The sequence below is a fragment of the Taudactylus pleione genome, unplaced genomic scaffold (assembly GCF_031769625.1).
Source record: "Taudactylus pleione unplaced genomic scaffold, aTauple2 ptg000383l, whole genome shotgun sequence".
NCBI lineage: Eukaryota > Metazoa > Chordata > Amphibia > Anura > Myobatrachidae > Taudactylus > Taudactylus pleione.
Window position 1 is genome coordinate 61,617 of NW_028284784.1, and position 15,468 is coordinate 77,084.

At 46.7% G+C, this 15,468-nt stretch overlaps 1 protein-coding gene across 1 annotated transcript in view; it reads right to left on the reverse strand.

The window, feature by feature from the left end:
- The window catches only part of LOC148507797 (vasoactive intestinal polypeptide receptor-like), a gene marked incomplete at its 3' end in the record, with an annotated part of 261,940 nt that overhangs the window by 21,955 nt on the left and 224,517 nt on the right, over positions 1–15,468 (reverse strand). Inside the window, exon 4 of the mRNA XM_088445578.1 lies at positions 3,330–3,433. Within this exon, the coding sequence (XP_088301704.1) occupies positions 3,330–3,433 (104 nt within the window). The remainder of the gene's footprint in view (positions 1–3,329; positions 3,434–15,468) is intronic.

The following is a 15,468-nucleotide window of genomic DNA, read 5'->3' on the forward strand; positions in this document are numbered from 1 at the left end:
CGCAGCCTGTAGGATGAGACCCCCTCGAGTACCACTCAGCTGCTGACTCATCAAACACCGGTCAGCGGAGACCCTCAGTGCTGGTGACAGCGGACGACGCTCTGTCACATGTATGATTAATGCCCCTTCATTTGGCTTTTGATATAAATGCCGGAAGGATTCAGCCCGACAAACAAAACCCGGAGGAAACAAGCAGATTGTTTAAAGTTGAGTCACCAAGAAATAACCCGTCTCATTTGCCCTCCAATAACAATCTCAAGGGTCTTAATAGAAGGGGGATGGGATGTAACATTGTAACCCGAATGACGGGCGATAATACGGGGCTCATTCTGAGTCTGGTGTAGTTGCGTTTGTATCTGTATGGAAATGCGGCTACAAACGTCCGCCTCTGAATGCGCCAGGAGAGAGACACCAACTGTCAGCGTCCGCGGATGCAGAAATGCCGCTTAATGCGTCCATCGGTTACAACATCGAAAATTGCCCCAATCCTCTGGCAGGTGCAGATTGTCTGTCCTAGTATGGCTTCCTATGTGAGCGGTTCAGCGTCTGTGCACGCAAATGCTCTCAGCGACACGTCCGCGAAACTCCCATAGGATGCAACAAATTCGTGCTTCTGTTGAGCCGGCCCCCCTGTGACCATCCAGTCGCCATCCAGGAACGCCCCTCACATTTCTGCTACCGTGCGCCAAAATATGTACTACTGACTATGGAGTCTAGTTACTAAGCAGTGTTAGGAGACAGAGTGAAAAGTGATAAGGTACCAGCCAATCAGCTCCCAACTGTCATCTCACAGGCTGTTTGAAAAATGACAGGTGGGAGCTGATTGGCTGGTACCTTATCACTTTTCACTCTGTCTCCTAACACTGCTTAGTAAATAAACCCCTTAGTGCTGTAATTTTATCCCATCCGATGTCAGCATAAGCGCAATATGCAGCGAGAGCCGATACGCTGCAGTTATAGCGGCAGATCGCACCTTCGTCCATCGCATACCCTTATCACCAAAACCGCGCTCCACCGCGCCTACACAGTCCCCATCACATCCTCAGACTAGAGACCAGGCCTACCCCACGTCTGCGTCCCAGAGCAGCTGTATAGGCTGCCCCCGTGGTAGTTGCCCACCTGCATGCACTCAATGATATATTGCAGTATTTTGGATCTCTTAGGACGCTGGCCGTACCCACCCCTGCACCACCCCACACAAGCCTTAGGGAAGCTGCGTGAGGAGGCCAAAGTGCATCCATTATAGAACCAGGCCCTATGTGCGGATATGTGTGTGGCTACGATGCGAATAAGCCACAAAATACAGGAAACAGTGCAAAACAATGGGAAACGCTACCCGTGGCAGAAATCACGCCTTGCGTCTCGCACCGTAGGATGCAGAAAATGCTGGGTGTATGAGGACACATCTGTAGCGTGTACAGATTATTTCTCTGGTGTTCCCCGGCTTTTGAGGAATTACTTTCCTCAGATATTAGGCCATAATCAGCCCAGGAACAGCACAGGCACAGCAGCCTAACCCTCATATAACATAAAGTCCCCACCATGGACTACGACATCTCTGATTCCTCAGTCCTCTAATCCATAAGATCTAACGGAGATCCCAACTAATGCTCTGATGGGGCCATCTATACAGTACCTCCTGGCAGCGCAGTCGTGGTCTTTCCCCAGACTGGAGGGGATCTGACAGCTGTTGTTGGGACACTTAGGGGTGGGGAACCTTTTTTCTGACTGGACCATTTTGATATATATATATATATATATATTTAACATTATTCGCGGGCCCGGTGCAGGCCACACCCCCTCTGTGTGAAGTCACATGGGGCAGGGCACAATTGCTGGTGATTACAGCAATGCCTGGTGCATCCTGAGGATGCTCCAGGGTGCTGTAAGGGCAGCGGTGTGACAGAATGAAGCGTCCTAAGGACGCCCCAGGAGGCACTGCTGCATAGATTCTGGCTGCAGGGCGCCATTCTAGGCGGGAAGCAGTCGGGAAGCCGATGGACGGAATCCCAACCATCGGCTTCCCAACTTTCAAATCCCGGCAAGGGGTTAAATGACAGGCGTCGATATCCTGACGCCTGGCATTTTACCTACGCCGGGAGCCCGACACCCGGCTTACAGATCAAAGGTAAGCCTGGCGCGGACAGCCGGAATTTCCTCCTCTGCCGGGATGCCGCTGTCGGGATTTGAACCGCCGGCCATGCGGTAAATCGTACGTATTCCATTCTAGGCACCCTGCTAGCCAGATAAGGCTAGCAGAAAAAAGCTCAGAGGACCGGACCAAATGATCACGCGGGCCTTATACAGCCCCCAGGCCTGAGGTTCCCCAGCCCTGACTTAGAGGCACCTGTGACCCCCCAGATTAGAAGACCAGAGGAATACAGGTACAGATGTGCCCACATACATTTATCCTCCATGCGCTATGAGTCGTGTCACACATAACGCGGGGGGAGCTCGGTGTTACTTGGTAGCACCGAGCGCCATTTCGTGCAACTTTTTACCTTCAAATGTGTCTTATTCGCACAGCGATGTGAATACATAGCACAAGCAGCTTCTGCTGATTAAAATGATATGCAGCTGCAGCATGCCTATGTTCTGTGTGTGACTGCGGCTGTATCTGTAACATAGCATTGTGCATGCAGATACTCCTGCAGACGCACACAGAACATCATTTTATAATTTTAATCAGCAGAAGCTATCTTATCGCACTGTTGTATGAATAAGAAACATTTGAAGGTAAAAAGACGCACAAAAAGATTATCTGAGCTACCGAGTCATGCCACGGCATGGCGTGACTAGAAGGGCTGTTTAACGCGGCAGGAGGCTAGATGTATGTGGACACATCTGTAACTGACATCTTGATATTGTAAGTGTCTCATCTTTTTTCACCCTAAACAACATTTCAAGTTTTTTGAGGCATTATATTGTAAGTTATGCCTCTGAAAGTTCTATTATTTGGCACTTAGACAGACATGGGGGTCAGTAATTATTACAGGACATTTACGAGAATAACATATGGGCTTCCCTCACAGCACGTGGTACCGCGGCATACATATTATAATTCTGAGCTGCTCGTTACGCAGCATATTCCGAGCAGCTGCCTACATGGAAATCTGCGTCCAACGGATTTAAAAAACTGATGTCTAGAGATGTCACACTAATACTTCAAATCCTCCTTTTATTATTGACATCAAATGCACGTCATAAAACAAAGCCCAGATAAGACAACCTGCTAGTCGGTTATAAGACGAAACCACCTTGTACGTGCCCGTCAATAACAAGACCGTGCTGACGCAATGCACCATTCAGGCATGGAAAGTGCGCAGTACCTGTTCCGTCGGCGTGTCGTTGTTGGAGAATCCGCAGACGGACATATAGGACGGCGGAGACATCTGCGACCAGCCCTCGCTCGTGCAGTTTCTGGAGAGTTTGCCTGAAAAGATAAATAATATATACATGAACATTTTAATCATGAAATGTACCAAATGTCCACAAATTCTGGCAATGGCTTCGCTGGCACAGCCTGTGATACTGTGTTTTCCTCCCTCTATAGCAATATAAAAACTTTCAACAAGCATAACTAGCATATAATTCTGTTACACAGGGTGTTTTACTTGTAGCAGCCCCGAGCCACTGCCCACCAGACACAATATACAAGTGTGGGGAACCTTGACGACTGAATTCAATCGCCCACCCCCCCATTACAGCGCTAATTATAGCAGATGAAGTAAGTGTTAATCAATTCTGGTGATTTTAATACAAATTCTCAGATATTACACTTCACACATTTGAGCAAAGAAAGAGGACAAAAAATATTCTTCTTCACTGAAAAGCTACTAGAAGGCGCAAAATAGGTCTTATCAGGAGCACCGAAAGCGCCCTGACCTCCTGCAGCCACTAGTCCTCCAGGTCACATTTAGGAACTTTTTTGTTGTGAGGGTATTAGACTATAGGGCCTGCAAGGATCGCAGTTGCTAATACGCATGCAATCGGCTGATTATTTTGCAACTGAACACGCGTATGAATCGCAGAGCGCGTGCGCGAACCAGCCACTGCGATCGCAGAAGCTAAGCAGACCCATCAAAGAGTGATTGACCGGAAGCGCCGTTTGCGGGTGGTGATAGGGGGTGGTCGGGCGAACATAGGCGTGCCAGTGCGTATCAACGTCCAGGGGTGTGCATAAATTATCCACTGTAAAACCATACGCAGCCTGAGGCCTGATAGCGTGCACTGAAGTTAGCGGTTCCTGAATGAGGTCTGACCTGCCTTAACGGTGCGTATGGGTCCGATGTTACCGATTGTAACGCTATGTTGCCAAAGTAAACGGATGTGTGTAAGGGGAAGTGGGCGTCCTTATGTTAGGCTGCCATTGCAATGCGAATGCAATTATTTGCCTATCACCATTGATATTAGCAACCGCTTTACGTTCGTATTAGCAGAATAGTGATCCGTAGTGAATCAGGCCCATAGTTCAATTCTTCAAAACGCAGAGTACGGCCATGATGACGCGATTCGCAGCAAAACATGCCACAGAAGCCCCACACACTTTGCAAGAAGATTGGATGGGTTCAGTAGTCCACCAACTGTATTCAATTTGAGACGATAAGCCGTTTTCGCGTGTTTTTGGTGGAAACTTTTTGCCGATGACATCATTTCGCCAGGTGGAAAAGTTTTGCCGTATTCCATTTGAAAGACTTTCCGCCTCAATGCAATGTAATAGGCGAAAAAGTTTCGCCTATGAATAGCAGGCGCAAAAAAGTACAGAATTGGGGTTTTGGGGTGCAACATTGTCGGAACCCCCGTGCAGCCTTCAGACAGTCCCCCAAAGGTAAACTGTGTCAAAAAATTTTAAAAAAACACTTAAGGACACCCCAAAAAATCACTTTGAATTTGAATTTGGGGGCGAAAAAAAAAATGTTGGGGACAAAGTTAAAAACTAGCGAACTTGACTCTGGGGGGTCCCCAAGTATGCCGCAGGTGGATTTTTCATGATTTTTTCAACTTAACAACTTCTAAATATGCTGACCCCCATTTTCATGTACCCCAAATTTCCTGGGATAAGTTATTTTCTGCAAAAAATACTCCTGAATACTATTCTGCACCACTTATACAAAAACGCTATTTAGCAGCTATTGAGCCCGTTTAAAAACACCAAATACCTTCAGGAAGCCAAATCGGGAGGTACCATAGAGAACCCCAATGTCAGAGCATCTTTTGGGGGGTGTCAGGCTGATTTCCCCAAATCTGACAGTACTTTCCGCCTGTTCAAGTTTCGCCGGGTCCCGTTTTCACTTACTTTCAAATTGAATACTGGGATAAGCGGGCACGTGCGCAATACTTTTATGCCTACAAAACACGCGATGTGGGCGAAAAGTCCGGGAGCCGAAAAAGTATTGTTGCTCCGCTCAAATTGATTGCGGCTCATAGACTCTCCCCTTCCCCAAATGTCCTGGCCCGGAAGCGTAGAAAAGTATGGTCTAAAGATGACCTTATGACTGGAGTGTATTGTCCCACAAAATCTGGGTGCACTTATAAAAAGGACAGGAGCCAATTAAAGGTCAATCTGCATTTAGAGGCACCACAACCTACATTGCTTTAAAACGTCATATGGTTATTTTGTCTCCTCCAGAAACCTCTGATCAGACGGCGTAACAAGAATAGGTGCAGCGGGTGCAGTTGCGATGGGGCCCATATCTGATGGGAGGCCTGTTTGCCTTGTCTGTCCCACATTTCTAAGGGTGGGAAGTACTAAAAGTGAAAATGCGGCCAAAACCCTGAACACTGCCATTTTCTGAGATTTGATGCATTCCTGAAATGTACAACGCTCCAGAAAGTTTTGCATGTGCCCGGTAGGCGAGACCATCTATAGATGTCAAAGCTTAATAGAAGCCTATGGGCTTATTTTTGAATTCTTTCTTGGGAGGGATCCAACAGGACGGGTCTTAAATCCGGAAGACCCCTCTACGTCAAGGACAGCTCTATTCGGAAGAGCTGACCTTTGAGATTGTAATCGCATTTGTTTGTGCCTGTTGCTGCTAATGCAACGCTTGATACATTCCGCCCTAAGTGAGGTATTTTTTTTTTTCGCTATTGGGTGGTACTAGGGGCAAATGTAACTATGGTGCACACAAATGACTAGTTATGCCCCTGAATCTTGCTGAAAGTCTCATTTCAAGAAGTGATCTCAGGCTCCCCTGCAATGTAAATCAAATCCCCTGGGTTCTTTGGATTCTTCACTGCAGCCAGTGGACCACCAAGGAATTTCTGGGCAAAGACAGTGATTTGCTGTAATCACTATGACTGCTGTCCGGTCTTATCTTTCTCTGCTGTCGACTCTCAGCAAATCCCTGTTGGACCCCCAGCTGGTTGGAACACAGCTTTCCTGACCTCTGTGGTCAGTGTCTTCTTATCTCAGCGTCTGCTGCTGTTGCTAGTGTGTGTGAGCTGTGGCTGATGGTGAGAAATTTTTTTTTTTTTAGTAATCTTTAATTAAAAACACAAAAAGGACAATACAATAAAAAGTAAAAAAAAATGTTTATCTTCATTATCATACAGTGGGGTAGATGTATGATAGCGGCGGGAAGCCGCTATAATGCTTCCCGCTTCGCCTCTTTACCGAGGCGAAGCAGGAAGCACTACCGATGAGATGTAAGAACATCTCATCGGCCGGAGAAGGGGAGCGTTAACTCCCCCCTCCGGCGCTACCCGCAAGAGACAGCAGTGCATCAGCCTAGTGCTGACACGCTGTGTCTCCCTCCCGGCCGGCTCCACTGAGCATACGCAGGATCTCGCAAGTAACGCGAGATCCCCACGTGCAGCCTGGGGCCGGCAGCTACCGCAGCAGGGACTGCGCTGTCCCTGCTGTGGGGGATAACGACAGCTACAGCGGGCTGAACGGTCAGACGATCTGACCGTTCATACATAGCCCAGGCTATCGGCGTTGCTATCTTGTAGATAGCAGCGCCGATAATCACATGGGCGCATAGCGCCCCTTTCATTTACCGTCCAGACCCCCGATCATACATCGGGGAGAAGCGGTATCAGCGCACATAACGTGCGCTGATACCGCTTCTGGGCTTCATACATCTCCCCCAGTATGTGGTAAACCAACGGTACTTAGGGAAATTATAGGTTGGAAAGTAGTTGCCTAGGCGTCAGATTTATCCTCTATATTGTGCTGAGTGAGAAGAAATGAAATATCACAGCGAATATTTGCAAACAAGAAATCCAGTATTGCAGTCAGCAATGTTATTATCATTACTTGTATAATGATTAATGTTATATAGAAATATCTTGCAGCAAGCATTTAAGCACAGATACGTCCATATGTGGAGCCAGACACTTCCTATGGATAGTGCATGACAAGCCCCCTCAACGGAGCGCGGCAAACTCTACTACCAACTACAATCTCTGAGACTAGTTTTGAAAAGTAGACAACTATGATTAAACCATTCACCGTACTAAACTTTCTACCCACATGACCAATTTACGGTACAACATGAGAAGCTCGTGGACAAATGAATTGAATACAAAATCCTCCTGCTGCGACTTTCCAGTCACAATTGTCTGGCGCCAATCGCCCTAATTACAAGCCTCCTGTCCCATAGCAGCTCAGTCTGCCAAGCAGTGTTGATGCAATGAGACCCCTTTCATACGAAACTTGCGCCGAATGATAATCCTGCAATTTTTCTAATAAATCTCTTTATGTCTCACTTCTGTAACCTGACGATGTAACAAATTGATCCATGACCAGGACACTGGCTGCCGTGTACTTATTCCTTGCCTGAAGCTACAAAAAAGTTTCTGCTCAACAGAAAGGACACGATAGATATACGGTAATAGGCGTAATGTAATCCAGGAGTCTGTAACGCTCGGTGCAATTACTGGACTTGTTGGATGCAAGTTGGAAATATAATCCTCCAAAACAATATAAAAACAGTGTAAGACCAACTTACTGGGGGCGACTATGTGCGCTGCTGCTGTGCATGAATGGCGTCAGCTGTTCGCTATGTGTTCCGACTGTGGAGCTCATTCAGACCCAGGCGCTATGCTGCGCTCGCTCACATTGAGCGATTTTTTGCAATCTGCGTATGTGTATGATTCGCAACAGTGGTTGAAGTGGGGCGGTATACGGCGGTATGACATACCGCCACTTCCCGGCCCCACTTCATTTTAGATGTAGAAAAGATTGCACCAGCGCTGGGATCCAGTATGGGATCCCAGCGCTGGAACAGCGGCGGCAATGTGTTAAGATGTGTCCCGCAGGGGACACATCTCAAACGGGGCAGTGGAGGCGCTGACATGTAGCCGGGACAAAGTACCTGGTCCCGGCTGCACTGTAAGCACCACGTACTGGACGGCTGCCAGCCAATCACGAGGCTCGCAGCCGCCAGCCAATCGCGGGACTCGCGGCCGCCAGCCAATTGCAGGGCTCGCAGCCGCCAGCCAATGAGAAGCTGCCAAATGGCAGCTTCTCATTGGCTCGCAGCGGAGCCAGATAAACTGGAGTGAAGACCCGAGGATCCCGGTGGCTCCACTCCAGCAGCGCAGGTAAGAGAGAATTAGAGAGAGGGGAGGGTGTGGGAGAGGGAATAGAGACAGGGGCAGACAGAGGCAGGCTAGCTATTGTAGGGGGTGAAAGAGAGAGGGAATCAGTAAGGGTAGGGTATGAGAGAGGGGAGCAGGCAGGGAGAAGTGTGTGTGTGTGTGTGGGGGGGGTTAGAAAGTGATATGGAAGCAGGGGCCCATGGGGGAGGGGGGGGAGATTCAATCTCCATACCCCCACCTCTAAATTACCACTTCGAGCACTGATTCACAATGCACGTGCGCAAACCAGTCAGTGCGATAGGAAAGTGCTCGCCCGTAGCCCGCAGTCGAGCCGCTACTTTGAGTGACAGATTGCGCCGTTTGTGGGTGGTAACGGGGGAAGGTGCTTGTGAATGGGGTAGTGGTTGTGCGAAGTCAGGCATGTCTGACCATCAGAACGGGTTTAATAGGCGTGCATAGTTAGCAAAGTAGCATCATTGCAACGTGACTTGGTTGTATTTTAGCCAGAACTGCTCGTAGTGCTTTGGGTAGCTTAGGTCAACCCCAAGCGCTGCCAGCTCCGATGGCCCTCGATGTTCACGATTAATCAGACACTTCCCGGAGATGATGTGTGCTGCGAGTGACAGGTGGAAGGATTTGTAGTCCAGCGTACGGTAACTGCCGTCGCTCACTAAGACATAGAGGGCGTCCTTACAGTGCAAAGAGCGATCGCTTGATTTGCATACCCAGCCACTTTTTGCAAGCGAGCGATCGCATCTTGCGAGCGGCTCTGAATGAGGTCCTGTGAGTTGATTAATATTTATTTATTAACATTTGCTTATATAGCATATTCCATATTCCCTTACAGTTATAGAGGGCTCCATTTATCAGGTGGCTCCATTTATCAAGTGGCTTTGCCCTATCTGTCATGGTGTAATCACTGGCAAAAATGCGGCCATTAAAAAGGAACTTAGGATGGCGATAACAGAATAAATAAAATAAAAATGCTTTATTAGTAAAAGTCTGGGCATTAAAGTCTGCACATGCATTAACCTGCTACCTGTGTTATACACGCATATATCCCCGAGGACAGGATGGTAAGATGAGCCTTATCACTCTGGGACAGTATTGCTCAGCTGTATCGGTGAGATTGTACTGACAGATGACGGAGGCAGCTGGTTTTCTGTCCCTGTGATAAGCAGCCCTATAACCAATGAGTGAACGCCTAGTTGTGACAATGTAGCAGTTCTCAGCTCAGCAGTTACTTAAAGGGGGTGTGGTCAGCATTGCAACCTATCAGCACTGGAGACAGGTGTTCAGTTCCTGACCAAGACACAATCTGTGTGGAGTGTGTATGTTCCCCCTGTGTTTGCATGGATTTCCAGGTACTCTGGTTTAATCCAACACCCTAAAAACATACTGCTAGGTTAATAGGCTTCTGGTGTCGTGTCTACATTCCTGGAAAGGTCGGGAGGTTCCCGAAAATCACCCGCACACCCCCCCCCCCCCTCCTGGTGTTCACTCCCTCATGTATAAGTGAGTTTTCCGGGGGGGGGGGGGGGGGCAGATGACCCCCGCTGCACAATGTCGATAATCTTGACATTGTGTTGCAGGGGCGAGGCCACAAACTCGCGTCATGCCACCCATCTATACAAACCTGACTACCTCCTCCCGTTTATTTGCATTAAATCCCCATAATTGCTTGCAAATTCTGGCCCTCATTCAGAGCCTGTTCGCTATTTGCGTTCGTTCGTTCAAAAACAAGGGGTGGCTATGCAAATGATCCGTTCGCACATTGCAGTCTGTTCACACCTCTAAGTCTGAACGAGCGAGCAAAACATACGCTCGTTTATTTGATTAAAACGCCCTCTGGCCGCTCGCACCATACGTCATGTCCGCTATTTATTAGATTAATCGAGTACATCGAACAGGATATGAACTGCTCGCTATTCTTGTGGTTGGTTTTTTCAACCGCTATTTTGCGAGCAGTTCTGAGATAAAAAAAAACAAGTGACGTGGTCATTGACGCTGCTGTATTAATTATGCACACCCATAAAACGCCCGTTTTGACCTTTAAGCACGCCTGCGATCGGATCTCCACTCCCCGTTTTCAAGCACCTTCCCCTGTTACCACCCACATACGCCTCATTCTGTCACTCAAAATAGCAGGCACTCGCTATATTGCGTACAAATGATTTTCGGCCGCACTGACTGGTTCGCGCATGCGTACTAAAAACCGTACGCATGCGCAGATGTGCGAACATCGCTCGGAACGAGCGTACTGCTGCTAGCGAGTGGCTCTGAATGAGGGCCTCTGTTCCTTATCACGGTTGACCTTACCTATGGCAGTGTGACTGGTGCTTTATGAGATTGGCACAGCTGCCTGTCACTGATCCCTGAAGGTCCCAAGGGTCCTGACCTGGTTTAATGCCAGAAGGGAGCTGATGTGTTACAGCTGGCCAGTGTCTGGCAAGAGTACCGCACACACCATGTACTCAGCTGAAGAGCTTGGACTGAAGAATAATCTTCTTTAAATTCTTATTATAAGGTTTATTTTCAAGCTAAGTCTGACACGCCCTCCTAAAATTGAACTAAACACATTGTTTTATCTTTTAAGTTTCCATCTGAGCTTTTGAACCATGTATTTGTATCGTCAGGAACATTTGTTTATTATCTGTCTCTGGGCACAAATATATTAAACGCAGAGAACACAGCACACCTGGGTTATGATCTAGGGCAGGAATGGCCACCTTGTGGCTCTCCAGCTGTTGTAAAACTACAAGTCCCAGCATGCACTGCTTCAGTTTTGCTATTAGGGAATGCTAAAACTCTGGCAGGGCATGCTGGGATGTGTAGTTTCACAACAGCTGGAGAGCCACAGGTTGGCCAGGCCTGATCTAAGGCAATGCAAATCAACACTACCACCTGATAACATAAACACACTGATGAAAAACAGACATATAGATATATAAATACAGATTTTTTTAAAAATAAAAAATAGCAGGAGGGCATGTACCAGACAGTGAATTGTCTTATAGAGAAACAAACTCTTTATATTGTCTCTGCAAAGTCCAAGACAACAATCTGTGGCACTAAAACTGTACACAAAATGTAATATGTATTTTTGTGTTTTGTCGCTAAAGATTCAAATGTTGTGGTTCCCATGATGATTTATAGCCAAAGTATCACAGAGTACTCTGTGGTATTTCTGTGGGATCTAGGAGTTTGGTTGTATCCTCATATACCGGGCCATCTTAACGTATAGGAACACTGGGCAGCTGCTCACAGCCCCATGATACTAGGGGCCCGCGAGCAGGGGCAGGGTGGGTCAAGGGGCATCTACATGGTGTGTGCGGCACAATCCCCCTGGGCCCCTCCCTCTCAGGAGCCCCATATTTTAACCACAGCTGTAGTGCAGAGCAGGAACTGCACTGCGAGCTGGAGAAGAGGAAGGTCGAATCCTCGCTTTACATAATTTTTTTTTTATGTTTAATCATTGATTTTCTTTGAAAGTACCAATAATTAATAATAATTAATTTTATTGAAAGCTTAAATTTTTATTGCCATGAATTGGCAGGTAGGAGCCCCAATGCATTGCTTTGCCCAGAGCCTACAATGCAGTAAAGACGGCCCTGTCCATATGCTAGTATAGAACAGCAGTTTATAGTATAATACAAATGGGAAAGAAGTACGTGTTTACATAGAAGTGTATCTGCTAATTGCCAGCTGAATGGAAAACGTGGAATCGGAGAAAAGAATTGACCTTTGGGTATTCTCAAAGCGAAGCGTACAATGACGGAATGTTAAGTAGCAAGTCTTTGAAGTTTGATTAAAATGTTGAAAGAGTTACTTCCATTAGGGATTTGTAGCAGACACTTTGTCTTTCAAAAGGTGGAACATTTTTTTTACAGATGCAAAACTTAAAATAATTTGGCAGTTACTCCAAGCTACAGTAGTTCTAGTAATTGGCTCATTGTATTAGCAATTCAATTATGTGCATTATCTATCGATGATACCTTGGCTTCTCAGTTTAATTAAAATCTAATTATATCCTCCCGTCTGCCTCCTCCTCCTTGTGTGTGTGTGGATAAATTGACTAACATCCATCTGTGTCTCTCTGCACTTCTCTGTGTGTGTCTCTCCATGTATCTCTGTGAGAGATTGCGACCAATTAGCCTACTCACGGTCATAGAAGCTTATTCAGCACTAGCTGGGATACCCAGCGTTGCTCGAGTTGAAGAATGAACCTTGAACTACATAGGCAGCCTTTATTTTTTACATTGCAGACCAACACTGTAGACCATTGCATATGCATATATGCTTGGAGGAAATGAGTAACTGTCAGTGCAGGTGCAGTGTGACAGTTGATCCTCTGATTCACTGCAACTCCATTGAAGCTCGGTCTCCCCCCTACTGGTACATATTAGCCTGTGCCTTCAGATCAGTGCAGTTTTAGGCACTGGAAGACATCCTGAGCGAACTTGCTTAAACCAAAATTTTAAATCAGAGGCTCCACGGTCTACTTGGTGGGCACCATATAGACCTCCATGGCCCTGATGGAGTACAAACATGGGCAAAAACCTAATCCTGGTCAAAATATACAACCATGAAAAATTTGGTGCGGCTAGGTACAAAACTCTGGCCGTGCATAAAGGACACACAGACAGAGACACACAGAAACTTTCTTGCTTATTACATAATTTTCTGTTTGCGACCTTAGGAGGTGCGAGCAGAAACCAGCAAAGGCGCTTCTAACATATTTGCACAGGCGCCTTGCAAGCTAATTGAACCCCTCGTCTTTGTGTGTCTATGTATATGTGTGATATTCTGGGTTCAGAAACCACCTACAGCAGCATTTGGACTCTGGGCCTGATTCAGAGCCGGACGCTATTTGCGGACGGTCGTTCCAAAAAAGGGGCCGGCTATTTAAATTGAGAGCTCGCTCTTTGCGGTTTGTTGACGCCTCTATTTCTGAGCGAGCGAATTAAAAATGCGCTCGCTATTTTGTAAAGACGCCCCTTTGCCGTTCACATCACACATCATCTCCGGTATTTATTAGATTTATCGAGTACATCGAAAGGCATCTGAACTGCTCGCAGTGCTTGTGGTAGGTTTTTCTTACCGCTATCACTGCGAGCAGTTCAGGCTAAAAGACAACCAAGTGACGTGGTCGATGACGCTCCTTTACTAATTATGCACACCCATTAAACGCCCTTTTGACCGTTAGGCACGCCTGCGTTCGGATCTCCACTCCCCCGTTTTCAAGCACCTTCCCCTGATACCACCCACAAACGGTACATTCTGTCAATCAAATTAGCAGCCCCTCGCTGTTTTGCGAGCGCACAATTTCCGACCGCAATGACTGGTTTGCACATGCGCATTACGAACCATACGCATGTGCAGTTGTGCGAACATCGCTCAGATCGAACGAGCGGCCGCTTACGAGCAGCTCTGAATCAGGCCCACTGTTTCTCTCTTCTCCGATACCTCCAGCCACGGCTCCCTGCAGGGACAGGAATATCCTGTACACACCTCTGTAGCGTCATCACAATTGTTGCAATGGATTGAATATTATCTAAGGGTAAATATTGCATGTCGGCTCACATGGATAGAGGTAATTGACTATTTGACCATACATCTATAAAGGAGAGAAAAAAGGAGACTTGTTGGGAACTAAAAGTATATGTACTGGGACACCAGTATACGACCGATGTTGCATAAAAGCTGCTTATTAAAGGACTGGCTTGCTTGGCTTACTAACCCGAGAACTTGAGTACTGGCAACATATTTGCTACAAGTTTTACTACCAGACAAACAAACAATTATGTTGCAATCTTACTATTAATTACAGTATACAGAACTCTGGTGCGAAGTGTGTTTCTAAAATAAGACATTATATGATGAAGGAGTGTTTACATGGTTACTAATAGATGCCTATGTATTTATAGTTGTTTTTATGTAATTGATACTGTTATATTTTTTGAGATGTATGTTTATCTGGGATATTTTTAAATAAATCCAATTATTGGTATAACTAAATAAGCCTCCTGTATATGAATAGAGAGCAAACATATGATAATAGTTAAAACTATGGGCGGTATTCAATTGTTACAGCGCGCCCAATCTCCCATCCAAAGTGACGGGATATCGCGTGGCGCTCTTCAATTGTTGCGGATTTTCGCGCTGATCGCCCAAACAATTAACTTTTCACCTATTTCAACTCACACCCCCCTGATCGCGCCCGACAGGAGAAACAATTGAATAGCTCCTGGCATGTAGGAGGGCGAAACAATTGAATTCCGCCCATTATATTAAACAAAAAAACACCAAACGCAGTAATTGTTTGTGGTTTTTGTGCACTTTGTAAAAAAATTATTTAGGTCCTAACTAGGGCTCAATTACTTGCAGCTGTGGTGAATTAATACGTGTACAATTATATTATATTATTAGCACCAGGAATCGTAGTGGATTGGCACAGCTGTTTGTACATCTCCTGCATTATCTTTTTGAGGTATGACTCGAAAACTTAGGCCCGTATTGTATTCAATTAGCCGCAAAAAGTCCCGGACTTTTCGCCAGTTGTACTTTTCGCCGCCTTCACCTGTTTGGGACGCAAATTTGCGACTTGCGCGTCCCCGCGTTTCACCCTATTCAATTGCAGTATAGGCGAAAATGGAAGTCGGCGAATGCATAACAAGCGGAAAATACTGAATGGGGGAATCGGGGCCTGATTCAGAGGCGCCCGCTGTTTGCGAGCACTCACTCTGAATCAGGGCGTTTTTTTTTTTCGGCCTGACATCATGAGTTCACGAGTTCCTAAGGGAACGCCTGCGTTTGTGCAGCCACCCTCCCCCTCCCCGCCTACAAAACGGGGCAGGCTGTCATTCAACATAGACAGCCGCCCCGTCTTGTAGTGAGCCCTGGAGCTGCCGTCGCTCGCTG